General features: G+C 35.5%; 1 protein-coding gene across 3 annotated transcripts in view; it reads left to right on the top strand.

Moving 5' to 3' along the window:
* Positions 1 to 11,268, top strand: part of LOC108748924 (protein similar) — a 45,868-nt gene extending 34,600 nt beyond the window's left edge. For 2 of the 3 annotated variants that reach the window (XM_018487352.1, XM_018487349.1), the window contains exons 8-14: positions 4,487 to 4,934; positions 5,763 to 6,015; positions 6,542 to 6,894; positions 6,996 to 7,234; positions 7,447 to 7,592; positions 7,787 to 8,337; positions 10,288 to 11,268. In XM_018487352.1, coding sequence (XP_018342854.1) covers positions 4,487 to 4,934; positions 5,763 to 6,015; positions 6,542 to 6,894; positions 6,996 to 7,234; positions 7,447 to 7,592; positions 7,787 to 8,337; positions 10,288 to 10,614 — 2,317 coding nt within the window. In that variant the 3' untranslated portion in view covers positions 10,615 to 11,268. Of the gene's footprint in view, positions 1 to 4,486; positions 4,935 to 5,762; positions 6,016 to 6,541; positions 6,895 to 6,995; positions 7,235 to 7,446; positions 7,593 to 7,786; positions 8,813 to 10,287 lie in introns of all 3 variants that reach the window. The other variant, XR_001939331.1, reaches the window with a different exon arrangement.
* The last annotated feature ends 3,294 nt before the right edge of the window (positions 11,269 to 14,562 follow it).

The raw sequence follows: 14,562 nt of genomic DNA on the forward strand, positions 1-14,562 counted from the left end.
GAATAAAAAATCGTTATTGACGTGAATGAATTACGTGAGAGAAATCAGAAACGAAGAGTTATCATTTAAAATTTAACTTTTATTTCGGTACGTGGATTAACGTACGATAATAATACACGAAGTTTTATAAAAATACGAACATTGCACTTGAAAGAAAAGATTGGCTGAATATGGCATAGCACTTTGCAGCGTCCAATTAAAAATATTGCTACGTCATAATTTCACCATCTAATTCGCAGCAGCGGCCAATCTTTTCTTTCGGTGTAATGTTCGTACAAACTAAATGAAATGAATAATGGTATCACGAGAATGAGGACGTTACGGTTCAATACTTTCGCTTTCAAGCCAGATTTGTACGTCCACGTTTGTCTCAACTATCTTATCGCACATTTCAGTTCTCAGGATAACTTCCACGACTGATGTTTGTACTTACAGATACTTTTCGGTAAACCAGATAACACTTTCGTTCGTTCTCCCCTCCCGGGACTCCAGTCTTTTTCCAACTCTTTAATCCAAATTTTTGATACAACGACACGCAGCGACATGCGCGTACGCGCCGGTGTTCTCGCGCTCTGATGTGCGTGTATGTGATTTGCACGTATCCGCGCGCTCCATACACGCGTCGCGCACGCATTTGGGATCCGCTGGTCAATTTGCGGCAATTACCGAGCTGTTGCGACCGGTTAAAGTCACTTAGTGCTCGCGTAGATACGTGCACACGACGAAATCATCCGCGACGAATCTCGTCCCGGCGCGGCGGCGACGCAACGAATCCGGCGACCGCCGAAAGGCACACACGGAGAATTCGCGTAAAATCGCGTACACGTGCTCGCGTCGCACGTGCGAATCAGTGGAGGTCCCTCGAAGGTTTCCTCGCCTCGTCGGGAATAAAATGTCAGATCAGTGCGGATAGAAGGTGAGTGTAAAGGGTTGCTTTCGTGGTGCGGCGCAGCCTCGCAGGTTTTCTTGTAATTTGAATATTTTAATAAGATGAAAGAGAGAGAGAGAGAGAGAGAACGTAACGTAATTTAATTAGCAATTTGAATTCCTTATGTTAAACATATTTATTTAATTAACATACGAAAAGCGCGTGCATAATTTCATACTTTTAAGAGTCGTGTGAAGTTCTTCAATTTTCTAGTTATATAACTTTATATTTAGAGACTCCCTTGAGGAATTTAAAATTAGAAGATGGTAGGCGGATATGCTTCTTTCTATTAACTACGCTGAAAAAGAAAGTATTAAATTTTAATAAGTACTTGCTTGAGTAATTCTAAGTAAACGTTTACTAAATGTAGACATATACTTATTTGATCATTAATTTGTTGTAGCTATCATTTTTTGTCGAGTAAATATCTGTTTTCTACAAGCAAATGTGTTTCCTTACTATTCAAAGAAATACGTGTGTATTAAGATTTAGTAAATTTTTTTCAGTACAACTTCATTTCTTATCTCAGTTCTATTAAGCATAAATATTAACCGATAAGATGCACATATATAATTCTGTTACGTTTGATTGCGTAAAGTAATGTGTGAAATATAACTATAGCTATTGTACATCATCAGAAAAAAAATCGTTCGCTCAAGCTGAAAATATTCAAAGCTCGCGATGGCCGAAAGGATTAAATCGTGTACGATATTAGACAAGATACATTATGCATTTATGTATATATATATATTTATATATTTATATCCGGGTTATCTTCAGGGTTAAGACCGGGTTAACTTTAACTGTGCTTCGTGTGATCGAAGAAAAATGCAAACGTAATCATAACCTACGTAAACAAGCTTACGTGACCTATTATACCGAACACGCGGCATTGAACGATTAACTGTCTATTCTTTCGTTTTTTCGTCTGCAAAATCGAATCTTTTAAAGAGTGAAAATTGAGGGTCGGAAAATTGCATTTCATTGTCTGCGAACTGTATAATTTTTCAACATCGTATACGAGTGTTAAAATAAGATCGATTCTTAATTAAATTTTTAAGTAAATTTTTATTTTACTTGATTCCCCTCGCTACTGTTTTCTTACACGAGAAAGTTTTCTTTTATTAAAACTTGCCAAGGTCGTCGGTTTTTTTGTTTATTTTATTCCATATTTCCCTGCCGTTTTCTCGCACGTTGAGTATTCTACTTTAATTCCGTTTTGAAAAGTTAAGAATAGATATTTTATAAAAAGATCGTGTATGTTGGTGAATCACAACGATGTTGACGGCAACAACAATATTCACGTACATGGAACGGCATGTAACACACTACTGTGACGTAAGAGATGGCTTATAGTCGATAACGCTTTATGGTTTAAGAATTACCACCGGTTTCTTTACCTCGAGATACGTATCTTGTCAGTTGTTGAGCCAAAAGATACTCGTCAACAGGAAAATTTTTTAATTCGCGAAACTTCGGAAATTCCAAGGCAATCAAGACCGTTGTCTTTCAAAATATTCTGTAGACCGCGACGCGATTTTTTTCGTTCAACATATTTGTGGTGGATCTATCAGTTGCGAGGTAACGCGTTTCCATTCGCGTTCGTTCTAAGAGCGTGAAAAATCATCGCGGCAAAGTGCGACGCGCGGAAAAAGACGTCGATTGGCAGTCACGAGCCACCGGTTACATAAGCGCGTTCTCGTGATTATAGCGAGCCTTCTGCCTCGTGCTGAAGGAGAAAGAGAGAGAGAGAGAGAGAGAGAGATGTGATCGTTTCACGACAGTCGAATGGATGGAAGGAGAGAGAGAAAGAGAGATAGAGTGCACGAGGGCAACGACGCGTCGTCGTCAGAGAGCACGAAAGTCCGAATGGATGCTGAATGATCCGGGATGGCGAGAGTGGTGAGATAGTAATGTGCGTGCAGCGCATGGTGCGTGTCGCGCAATCGGTTTACGCGTGGATCTGCAACCGAGAGGCAGTAGGAGGAAGGTACGAAATTATTTGGAAGTGATAGATATCGAATAGTACATCGTAATAGTACATTGTAAATATACATATTACGTTTGTACGATTGAGAACGGAAAAGTTTAGAAAAGTGATATAAGTCGAATGGAAAATTCCAAATATTCTTCGAAATCCTGTAGTGTAATAATTTGTATTAAAAAAAAAAAAAAAAACAATTACTGCAATTTGCGAGTTTGTGGACTTCTACTTATTTAAAATTTATTTTGAAAGATACATGATTTTTTTCAAACGCTCCAAATAGAATTCTTGTTTTTTAATTTCTATTTTTCTGTTTTTCTCTTAAGTGTAGATACATTTGTGTTACTTCACACAAATCGAAATAATATTTTAGATAAAGAATTAGGTTAGCGTTGAACGAAGTATAATAGCTGCAGGATATTTTTATCGACAATCGGAAAGATATCTTTGAATAACTTCTTGAGTAAATTTCTGAAAGAAATCAAAATTATTCGTTATTTTAAATTACAGCTATAACTAATGTTACAGTTGTAATTTAAAATAATAAATATCGTGGCTCGTTGATGTTAAAATCAGTAATTATTACATTTATTATTAAGTAGTGTGACAATTTTTAGTTTTTATTTTTTAAGATAAAATTATTAAACAAGAATTCTATTGTTCAATTACTGGAAGGTGATAATAATTATTAACAATAAAAAGATAACTATTAAATTCTCAGAAATCCATTGAAATTAACACATTATGCTATCACGTCTGTTTACATATTATCATTAGGGAAACAATAAGCGTTAAAATATAATGAGTATTTGAACGTAATGAGTATTTATGGGGATCAGTTTTTTCGTTCGTCGCCTCCGAAAGATTTTTCGCAGCCTAATCGCTGTACCCGTTTTAAACTTCCGGTGTTGTATTTGCCTAATTGACAGCTGCCTGTACGAGTATATCCCCAGATGTCTGACAGTAGCGAATGATTTCGTGAATGTACACGTGCTTACATATGGAACATTTCGTGATAGACTATATAACAGCAAATTTCGTGCATGCGTGATTTCGCGATTGATAAATATCGAGTACGTCTGCGTATCGCTTGCTATGTGTCGTAACACGGTATCGTACGACTGTCACTCGTTTGATAAGAACATCAACCATGCGCGTTGATCGTTGAAGGGAATTATTACGAGAGAATTTAATTACGACAATTTATTTCCATGTATATCGAATAACAACGATAGGAATAATGAGATGAACATTTCTCAACCTGCACTTATTTCGTCGTTGGAGTCAAGTCCTTAACTTCCACGAGGAAGGAAGAAAAGAACTCGTTTTCTAATTCATCGTATAATTACTGAGAAAAAGTTAATATGTAAATTATCAAGGAATTTAAAAATCCGATTGAAATTAGAAATAAAAATTCTCATTGAAATTAAGCTTCGCGACATCGGTAACATCTTATTATTCCTTCTTGGCGTCCGTTGATCCTTTTCGATCTTCCTAGCCAAGTTTTGGATTAACGAGTCCCAGGATACATGGACACGTTATCCACGTCGGCGGTTCGTGATTTTTGCTTACAGTGGGATCGAGCACGAGGATGAGGTATACAGCGTGCGCCAGCTGGCCGCGCGTGATAACGACGCCAATTTGGTGAAGATAGAGAAACCGTTGCCGGTCTTGGTGCCGACCGGTAGTAGCGCTGTATTGACGACGGATTCGAGCCAGGTATCGCTGAACGACGAGGAGAAGATTCCCGTGGAGGAATCGACCGTCGACGACGAGTCCAGGAGCGACGATCGACCGTTCGCCGTCACCGCGTCGATCTTCCGTTCAATCGACGAAAAGGGCGGCTGCAAAGACGATTCGCAGAAGGACGGTGCCTTGCCGAAACACGCCCGGAAAGAAAAGGCATTCGTTTTCCTCGAGAAGGCCCTCAAAGAGTCTCTCGAGGAGTCGATTAAGGAGAACGACGTGCCGGCAACGGTGAACCGACAGTCCTTCGCTAAGAAAACGCCCTTTATATTACAGGTACGGTTGATCCTTCCGATGCACCAGCGGTTTGATTTTGGAATTTTGAAGATTTCTACTAAAAGGCATGAAATTAGAAGAGAATTACTAGGAATTCTATCTCCGTTTTGCAAGTTTAATCAGTGTAACTGTTATTATTTTATTATATAATAGTCGTTATTTTTAATAAGATATTTGAAATAATATGGATGATTTTCAAATCTTTCTCATCTCTAATTGTTAATCTTATTGTTTATTGAAAATGTCGGGTCAGTATCGCTTATCACAATACGTTAATCGCATTGCTTACACGTTTCGTTATCATTTTAGGATGATAAAGTAAAAATAAATGGTATTTTTATCTCTCTTTCTCATTTGAAGGAGATATCTCATATTTTGAAAATGATTAATGTTAAACGATTAGCGTAATGGAAATGTCTCATACTTGTATGGGTCTTTATAGAAAAATTACAAATTCAAATAAGGACATGATTAAATTTCAAAAAGTCTTAATTTTAAACCTTTTACGCCTCTCTCGTACACTCATCTTGAAGTAAATTTCATAAATTTTATATAAGAAGTACAAAAGTTTTTAATAGTGTGAAAATAATTGAAGTAAACATTAATAAGCGATGATAATTAATCAAAATTTTTCAAAAGCGGATATTTTTATGTAAGAATTTAGATTGTAATCTCCATGTATCTGTTATTGTAAATCCAAATCCCAGTTGAAAGTACTACTTGATTTTTATAGCAAGTGCCGAGTGTAGCAAGCTAACTGTTCTTTTATATCGATATATAATCTTTGGCCTCTTTCCCTCTAGATGAATCATGCGATTTTTGTTTCAGGATAAACCGACGGTGGTGAACGATTCATCAGACAGTGCTGAACACCTTGACCGTCCGCAGTCAGTCACGAGACATCTGTTCGCACCGCTCGCGACCGCCGTGCAACAACAGGAACAACAGCAACAACAGGAACAGGAACAGTCACAATTATCCTGTCGTCCGCAAACGGCCACAGCGAGCATTTTCGCGCCTCGTACCGAGGATATGAATAAAGGCTTTTTGACTTTCAGCGAGGATCAGCCGGGTCTCACCAGTGCGTATTTCCTTCTGCGAAAAAGAAAAGTCGAGTCTTTTCCAAAGCGAAAGCCAGAAAGGAGTCGCTGACCCTCATCCGTATTGTCGACTTTTCGCGAGAAAAAAGAGACTCGAGGGACAAAGATAAGAAATGATATTATGACATACGAGCTGAGAATTATTTATCTTTCTCTAACAGAGCATATTTTCGTGATCCGCAGAAATTTTGTCTGAAGAAAGATATATGTAAGAAATATGTAATAATTGTCATCTGATTTTCTACATTCTCATTTTTAATCCAATTACATCAGATTTAATTTCGTTACTCAGAATAAAAGTTAAGACTCAAATGATTTTCTTAACGGAACTACTAATTTGGGATTCCTTTCTTTTTTTTGTATCGGAGGTTTTCAATTTTTCTCGTGATATTATATGAAAATTTCGTTTTTACCCTCCTCTCTGGTCGATGTTTAATCATCTGAAGTCATAAGTAATCAATTAGAAAGAAGATCATCATGATAAATCACGTTTTCTCCGTTTCGTAGTGTTGAAAGACGAGCCGGAAGACTTGACACATCTCGCACCTACGGCCGGTGACGTGTGCGTACCTTTGGAGGACACTCCCTTCTTGTCAGATATGCTGGATGAGTTTATCTTCGGCAACGACAACTATGGCTGTCCTCTATTGAGCCCGGGAGACACTCTGACACCGGAGTTACGTTCCGCAGATCTCTCGGGATCCCTCAAAGATGCAGATCTCGTGGACACTACTACTAGAGCCAAGAATGCGGTCGATCGTTTAGCCGATAGTGATCCCTTCATGTACGGCGACTCGCCCGGAAGTCCCTGTGGCATCGATCCGAGTACTGTGTCGCCGTCCCTCTCGAAGTACCGACAAGTGAGCGACAAAACATTATTTACATTTCAAAATTTTCTTCTCTCAAAAACATAATATTAACGCACGTATCGACGCGTGTATTAATATAATTATCGTTTTAGAGTCCTGAGCGCAGCGTGGACTCATTAGGTAGTCCTACAGGAGGTAGCGGCGGCGATGGACTCTCCGAAGATGAGATGCTTATGTTAGGTATCAGCGATAGTATAGGGGATGAAGAATTAGCGCTCAGAGCACCCTATATTCCGATGTCGGACCAGGACGAGGCGTTAGAGTTCCTCATTAATGATAACATGGTAATGTGGAGCTCGTCGCAATCTGCTGACAAAGGATCCTCGAAATGGTGAGTGCCACATTGGATCTAATCAATGTTGATGATATGAAAATTTGCGCTATAATAACAATTACAAACCATGATTATGAAATAAATAATTATACAAAATTAAAATGTAGTAAAAGCGTGAGAAACAAAAATAAAAATATAGTAATATTTTTTTTTCCTATGCATTTCTTTGCCCTCTGTTTTTATTTTACTCTGTATTTATTTTCTGGTAGGTTACTCGACGATCGAGAGCAACGTAATTCCGAATCCAGTCTGGCACAATTACTACGAACTGATCAAGCAGTATCGCGGCGATACAATGATCACGGCGGAGGTTTGCTAAATTCAACGCAGATATTGGGACAAACACCTAGAAAAAGTAAGCGTGTGTTTTTTCTTCTCGCCCGTTATTTTATCTATTATACTAATTTTATTTTTTTTTTAACATTTGCAGATATGAAATTATGTCGATAATGTATTATTAACTTCAACAATTGAATGCAAATATTGTGTGTGTGTACAATAGTAAATTTATATGATATAATTAACACACATCTTATTTTGATCTTGCAGACATGCTTTTCGAATCCGATCGATGGTCCTCTAATCAGGAACGTCCCAATAAACGCATTCACTCCGGACTTAATACGGACTCTGAAAACGAATATAAGCGTCTTAAGTGCGAGAACTCGTCATTTGAGCGTATAAATCTTGAAGATACTTTGGTGACGAAGCAACAGCGGCAGTCGACAACGCTTCACAAGAAGTCACCGCCGACTCTCGGTAACACCTGTGGCAGCCAGCTTCTGCGTCGCCTCGTCTCGTCACAGATGCCAAGTATCGTATCACAGGTGGCAACTTTGCCTGACAGTAACGGCCATATTCGCAGTGATAACGAACGTCATCGCGAGGACTTTTCGAAGCAGCGTGATAGCGACCTTGATGATATCATCGATTTTGTTGAATCGGAAGGTGATCGCGGTGGGGGAGGAGGCGGAGGCGAAAATCACGGCGGTATCGGTGATGGCCTAGACAAGATCGATGCAACAAGTCGGAGAAGGAATCCTTCCTGCGCCACTGGCGGCAGCAGTGTGCTAATGAATCTCCTGGTTTCCGGCTGCGACGTGAGTGCGGGATATGTTTGCTTCGTGAAGCCAACGACGAAGGGCATCGGGAACTCGTGAGGACGCTTCCGGGAGGAAGCAAGCGTCCGAAGACCTGCCTCCTTTTGGCCTCCGTCTCGTTGTTGTTGATTTTTCTAAAACAGAAATTTGCAAGCAACACGAAATGAAAAGTTCATCGATTATCACGCGGTTGATTTTTGCCAGATTGAGATTATAGATGGAGAGGATGAGCTAAAGGAGGCGGTATAAATGCTAGTTTCTGTGGTATTCGATCGCGATTTCAAGCCGATAGAAGGTCTTCCTACTTTTTATACGTTCGCTTGTTCCTCGAGTTTGCATCCGCAAACTCGAAGATCGCGTCTGAGGTTTCAAAATAGAAAAAGGGAGAGTGTAAAGTTGCGTCTCCACAGAAAGAGATGCAAAGTGAGTCCGTTGCGAATTGCGAATCGAAGAGAAGAAGTCATAGATAAGCGAGGTAGTTTCGCTTAGTCGTTTAATCCTGAAATGCACTGAGTGCAATGTTTTTATTTTACAATATAAAGAGTATAGTATAGTTTATAGACGACTAATGCTTTTGCTCGTATTGAATATAATGAGGAAGGAAAAAAGAAATTTACGAGTTTTATTATAACATTTCTAGAATTGTATGCGTGGTTAGATAATTATATAAGCAGCATCGCTTTGGAGTGCATCCTAGGATTAAACGAGCTATACTTTAGAGTCATGTTATGTACACAAATTGCAAAGTATATGGAATTGTTGATTGAATGTTATGGAAATACATGGAACATCGAATCACCTGATCAGCTGCGTTTCGTTTCCTCCCACTTTCGTCCTTTTCCGTCCACTGCCGTTCTACGATTCACAATTTTATCATCAAATCTGTCGCTAAGACTCATCTTCGGATAGACGTTCAATATAATAATTAAAATAATTTTATTTTATCAAACTATCATTAGTAATTGAAAGTTTAAAATTCGAATTTCCTTTATGAAAAATTAATATGTTAAATACAAAAATGGTATAAATTTTTCTATATATTTTCATTATTTTTGGAAATTTATCTACGTTTTAGATAGTAATTTTAATAAACTCTTTAATTTGCGCATATATTTATTATTTTGGTTTCAAATTATAAAGTAATGTTAAAATAAATTTAAAAAATGTAAAACTAGACAGATGTCAATTATTGGATAATAATGGATTATCGGATACATGATCGGTCATCAAATTCTTTAGTTATCTGATAAGAATTATGATCACGAGATGGTTATCGTCTTTACAATCTGCATAAGGCTTACCTTCGTCTAGATCACGCGACACGATAGTCACAGTCGCTTTACTCAGTAATCGTTCATTTACATTTATGAAACGTCTCTGGAGTCACGCGAACGACGAGGAATGGGGCTCTTGAAGAACATCGAGGGCGCTAAAAAGCGGTTTATCGCTTAACGTGTCACTATCAGCATAATCTTTCTACTCTATCCTTTTGTCTTTTCTGTGAAACGCAGCAATGTTTTATTTGTTTTAAGTTTTTCAAGCCAATAAAAACAAACTCATTTGTCAGGTAGTTAAGCTCTTACTTAATAAATAAAAAAATTAAATTCTTGTTATGAAAAATTGGAAAATATAAATTGTAGATATTTATATATGATGATAAAAACCAATAGAAAATTAATGAATTTTTTGTTATTTTAAATAGGATTATATATCATTGCAACAATTCTATATACTTTGACATTTTAAATACTTAAAACGAGAAATCTTCGTAATAATCAAATTTTAAATTAGATAAATAAATTCTCTTCGAATAAATTAGAAATTTAATTTGTGCTTAATTGTCAAAAATACTATAAATTATTATAAATTATCAACTCATTCTCATATTTTTTAAACACAACTCAACACGTAAAAGTAGTAAAATCAAATGACAGTAATTTTATTTTTTAGGATCCTTTGATGAGTTCTTGTGATATGTCAACTGTGTTATCAAGTAACCTGACTCCGTTATCCATCAATGTGGATAATCAGGTAGTTCCACACTGTACGAACACAGATGTCATATCTTTGCCCGATCATCTCAGTCCGGACACCAGGAAGCATTTAATCGGGCCCTTTACCAGCGGTAGCGGAGACAGAGGTACTCCTATAGTCTCGCCCACGACGTCCGCGATGGCATCTTTCGATAGCTTTGACTGGATCCGCGATGGATCCACGGGCCTGCTTCAAGTGGGATCAGATCTACTCGGGGGACTGCTGGATCGAAATCTAGTGTGATCCAGTGCGATGGGATTTACGCAGACCTGCCAAAAAATCGATCAGAGAAATTAGAAGCTGGATTTGTTCAATATTCGCTTTTTCGTAACAAGTCTCAGAAATTTTTTTTCTTTTTCACTCTTTTTTGTAACACGATCCGAGTTGTTACTTATTGTAATCAAATTATAATTAAATTATTATTTTTAATTTGTTCAACGTCACTCGATTTCAGAGTTTGTGCAATATACTAAATAAAGAGCGGAAAAAAGAATTACAGTGCAATCGAAACGTTACGCACAAAGAGATTTTATACGAATCTTGCTTCTAATTTCTGCGTGTAAATAGTCGGTTAATTCCCGGTGCTTTTTAATAATTCGCTAAGCATTCGAAAATCTCAGAAATGCGATAAATGCAGTACAGTTTATATTAAATGTTCAAAAGAACATTCGATTAATATAAGAGTGATGCGACTCGAGAAGAATTAAATCCAGATTAATTGATATTTTTAATTAATATTTGATCTTTTTATGATGATTTCTTTAAATACTTTACAGTAACAATCGATTCACGCCACTTCAACGTTTAATCGATACTTTTTTACACAGTTTTTTGAAATTTGTGTGTGAACGTTTGTGACAATCAAGTGTGTCAACACGTTTCCACGAATTAACAAAAGAGAATTATAATCTGTACAAAAATGAGCTGCGTAGCGAATTAAGTTTGACAAGATGATGCCGTGTTGTAAAAATGCGAGTCATGTCTTTCAATCAAATCGATCAAAGGCTATAACCGTTTTCATGACGAAAAAAAGACATTTTTTTAAATTCTTAAAAATTTTGTGCATCAATATACAGATTTATTAAAAAAATTTTTTTTTGTAAGTCAGATTTAACGTTTTAGAAAATTATTTTCTACTACGTGAAATTTAACTCTAGTTCGATTATTTTTATTTGCTTTTACAAAATAATTTTAATTCGATGCGATAGAATTTAGAATGTAAGCATAATAAAACGTGCATAATTATCAAGGAAAATGGGATACTACATAAGATGTTATCTAATAATAATAATAATAAGCATCGAACTTTAATGTACTCAAAAATTTTTAGACATCCAGGATAAAACAGTTCGACTTGAAAAGAAAAAAATAAATTATTTGAATATTTTTAATGGAAAATAAAATGTTAGCCTTTTGACAGCTCGATCTACTTTTCTTAAAAGTTGTACATAAACGAGTGCATTTATAAAATGAAATCGAATTTGAAAAAGTAATGAGTAACTATTTCATCATTTTGAAATTCAAGAAAGTTAAACATAATTAAAACATAAAAGAGCAGAGAACTTCTTTCTCATTTTTCAAAAATGAACATTAGTTTTATTTTTTTAAATGTAATGCGTGTCAAAAGCAAAGAACAAAATATTTCTGCGACGTCTCTTTTTATACTTCACGTAATTTAATTCTAACATTCCTCCAAACTATGTTTTGCATATCTTCGGAATGAAACAAACGGAACAATAAGAACATTGATTATCCGATTTCTCATTCTGATTGTTAAAATTAATAGAACGTGACAAGTTGCTGCGTTTATTATTGCATATCAAATTAGGAGATCGTAACGCCGACATTTTTTTCATGTGGCTGATTATCGTCGTCTTTACTAATTGTTATTATTACTAAGTTTCAACCATGATTCATTTGTTGCTGTTGCACCATGATTATTCGTTGCACGAATAATTTCTTATGATTAGCATTATATTTGGCGGTGTAATTATTACTATCGTCATATAAATTGAGATATATATGTTTTTCTATTATAATTTTATTATTTTAATACATTATATTATTACAATTCTAATTATATTATAGTATTTTGAATTAATAGGTAATTGACGGTATGATGTGCATATGATATGAATATAAAAAAAAGATAATCAATATTTAGAAATAAATATTTCCAAAAAAAGAATATATATTATATATATATATAACATATTTTTTCATTTTTTACTAATTATAATACCATAAATTTTAAGATGAGAGTTCTGTGTTTATAATTAAATCAATTTAAATAAAGCTCTTTTGGAACTCTTGGATTACATCTTTGCGAAACTTATATTCTTTTAATATCTTATTAATTTTTGAAACTTGAAATTAATATTAAGCTTTTCATTTAGTGACGACAAATCGACGCAAATAACACGAACATTATTCTATTTTTCTTGGCATTCAGAATTTATTGTTCAATATTGTTCAACGGCTTCCTAAAAGTACTGGAGACAATACGGCTCATGGCATTCAGAGAGTAATAAAAAGATATAGGGATGAGTGCTTTTTCCAGCAAGAAACATATATACAGTGTGTCATGGTGTATCATTACATTCTTGTTGTTCGCCAGTGTTAAACGAGGATGAGATGATCACTGTGTTGTACTGAGTTGCTTGTTGGAAGATACCCTAATATCAATTGCGCACAAGTCAATCACAGCGCGCTAGAAAAAAAAAAACTTGCTACGTCACTGTGATTGGCAGTGAGCAATGGACAGTGGGCACACAAAAAACTTAAAGCAGTAAGAGTAGCTAAAGGTACAGTTGAAGTGATATAATTTTAAGGGAATTAAAATAATAATGCATATACTTTTCAATTTTAAAATTCTTATAATAAAACTTTAATAAAACTTATTATTTGATACTTGTCTTGTGAATATAAGTGAATATATATATTCTTCCGTATTTCTCTTTATCACCTATTTATTAAATAAAACGAAACTTTAAGAATTTTACCTTCCAAGCTTATTACATATGCAGATATCTCGGTTTCCTGAGGACATATATATTTTGGCAAACTGTAAGTGACTTATTCTTGATGAACCGACGAAATTTACATAAATATATTTAAGCTTCTGTTGTTCGTTTATGTTGACTCAAAAAGAGTCGAAACGTTCGAAAAAATGTCATTGATGTACAGTTTACTGAATAAATGGTAAAATTGTTAATATTTTGCGCATTGTAAACCGCACTCTCATATTAGCCCGTTTCTTTAATTGTTAATTATTGCTTTAAGAATTTTCATGATTTTAAATTTAACAAGATAAACATTTGTTGCCTACACGCGACAAGATTTTTCAAACTTTATAATCAACTCTCATAACTTTTTGGAATATATGGATTTAAAAAATTCTTTAAGTATTATAAGAGAAGCGGCTAAAAAAATTATAATATAGAAACCTAGACTATTGAAATCAATTGTTAGTACCAGAGAGAAACCTGAGAGAGGACATAATGGCCCAAAACCCAAAATCTAAGGGTCAATTCTGTATCTTCAAACAAGGTGAAAATTACAAAAGTGAGCAAATTTACTAGGTGTTGACCAATGAAATTATCAGTATTCTAGTAAATTCGTTGTTCACTTTTGTAATTTTCACCTCGTTTTAAGATGCAGAATTGATTTCCTGTAACTAAATGCTGCCACGCACAAACCACGCTATTTCTGAAGAAATGGATGTTAACTACACAACAACCTTTTCGTGATGTTTCTGATGGAAAATAGATAGTTGAAATCGCCAAAATTTATCAAATCAATAGAGATTTCAGCAATTTATTTCTCCTCAAGAATATATCTCGCAAAAAGGTGGATATTGTTGTGTAGTTAACATTTACTTCTTCAGAATGCGGTATCATTTGCGGTTACAGGTTTTGGATCATCATGTTTTTCTCTGCTAGTAGTCTTCCGTCTCCCTTTGCCTATCACAGCATGTGCTAAAGATAGGTTTAAGGGCTGCCGCACATAAAATAACAGTATGCGTAAATTTAAGTCGATGAGCCAATCAGGATACTACTTTAGATAGAAATAACAGTAAATCCATAAGACGAGTTTCAACCGGTTGAAATTCACCTTATTGTGAGGTTTACTATTATTTCCATTTCCGTTAGATTACGTAGACCTAAAGCAATATCCTGATTGGCTCATTAT

This window comes from Trachymyrmex septentrionalis, unplaced genomic scaffold (assembly GCF_001594115.1).
Source record: "Trachymyrmex septentrionalis isolate Tsep2-gDNA-1 unplaced genomic scaffold, Tsep1.0 scaffold25, whole genome shotgun sequence".
Taxonomy (NCBI): Eukaryota; Metazoa; Arthropoda; class Insecta; order Hymenoptera; family Formicidae; genus Trachymyrmex; species Trachymyrmex septentrionalis.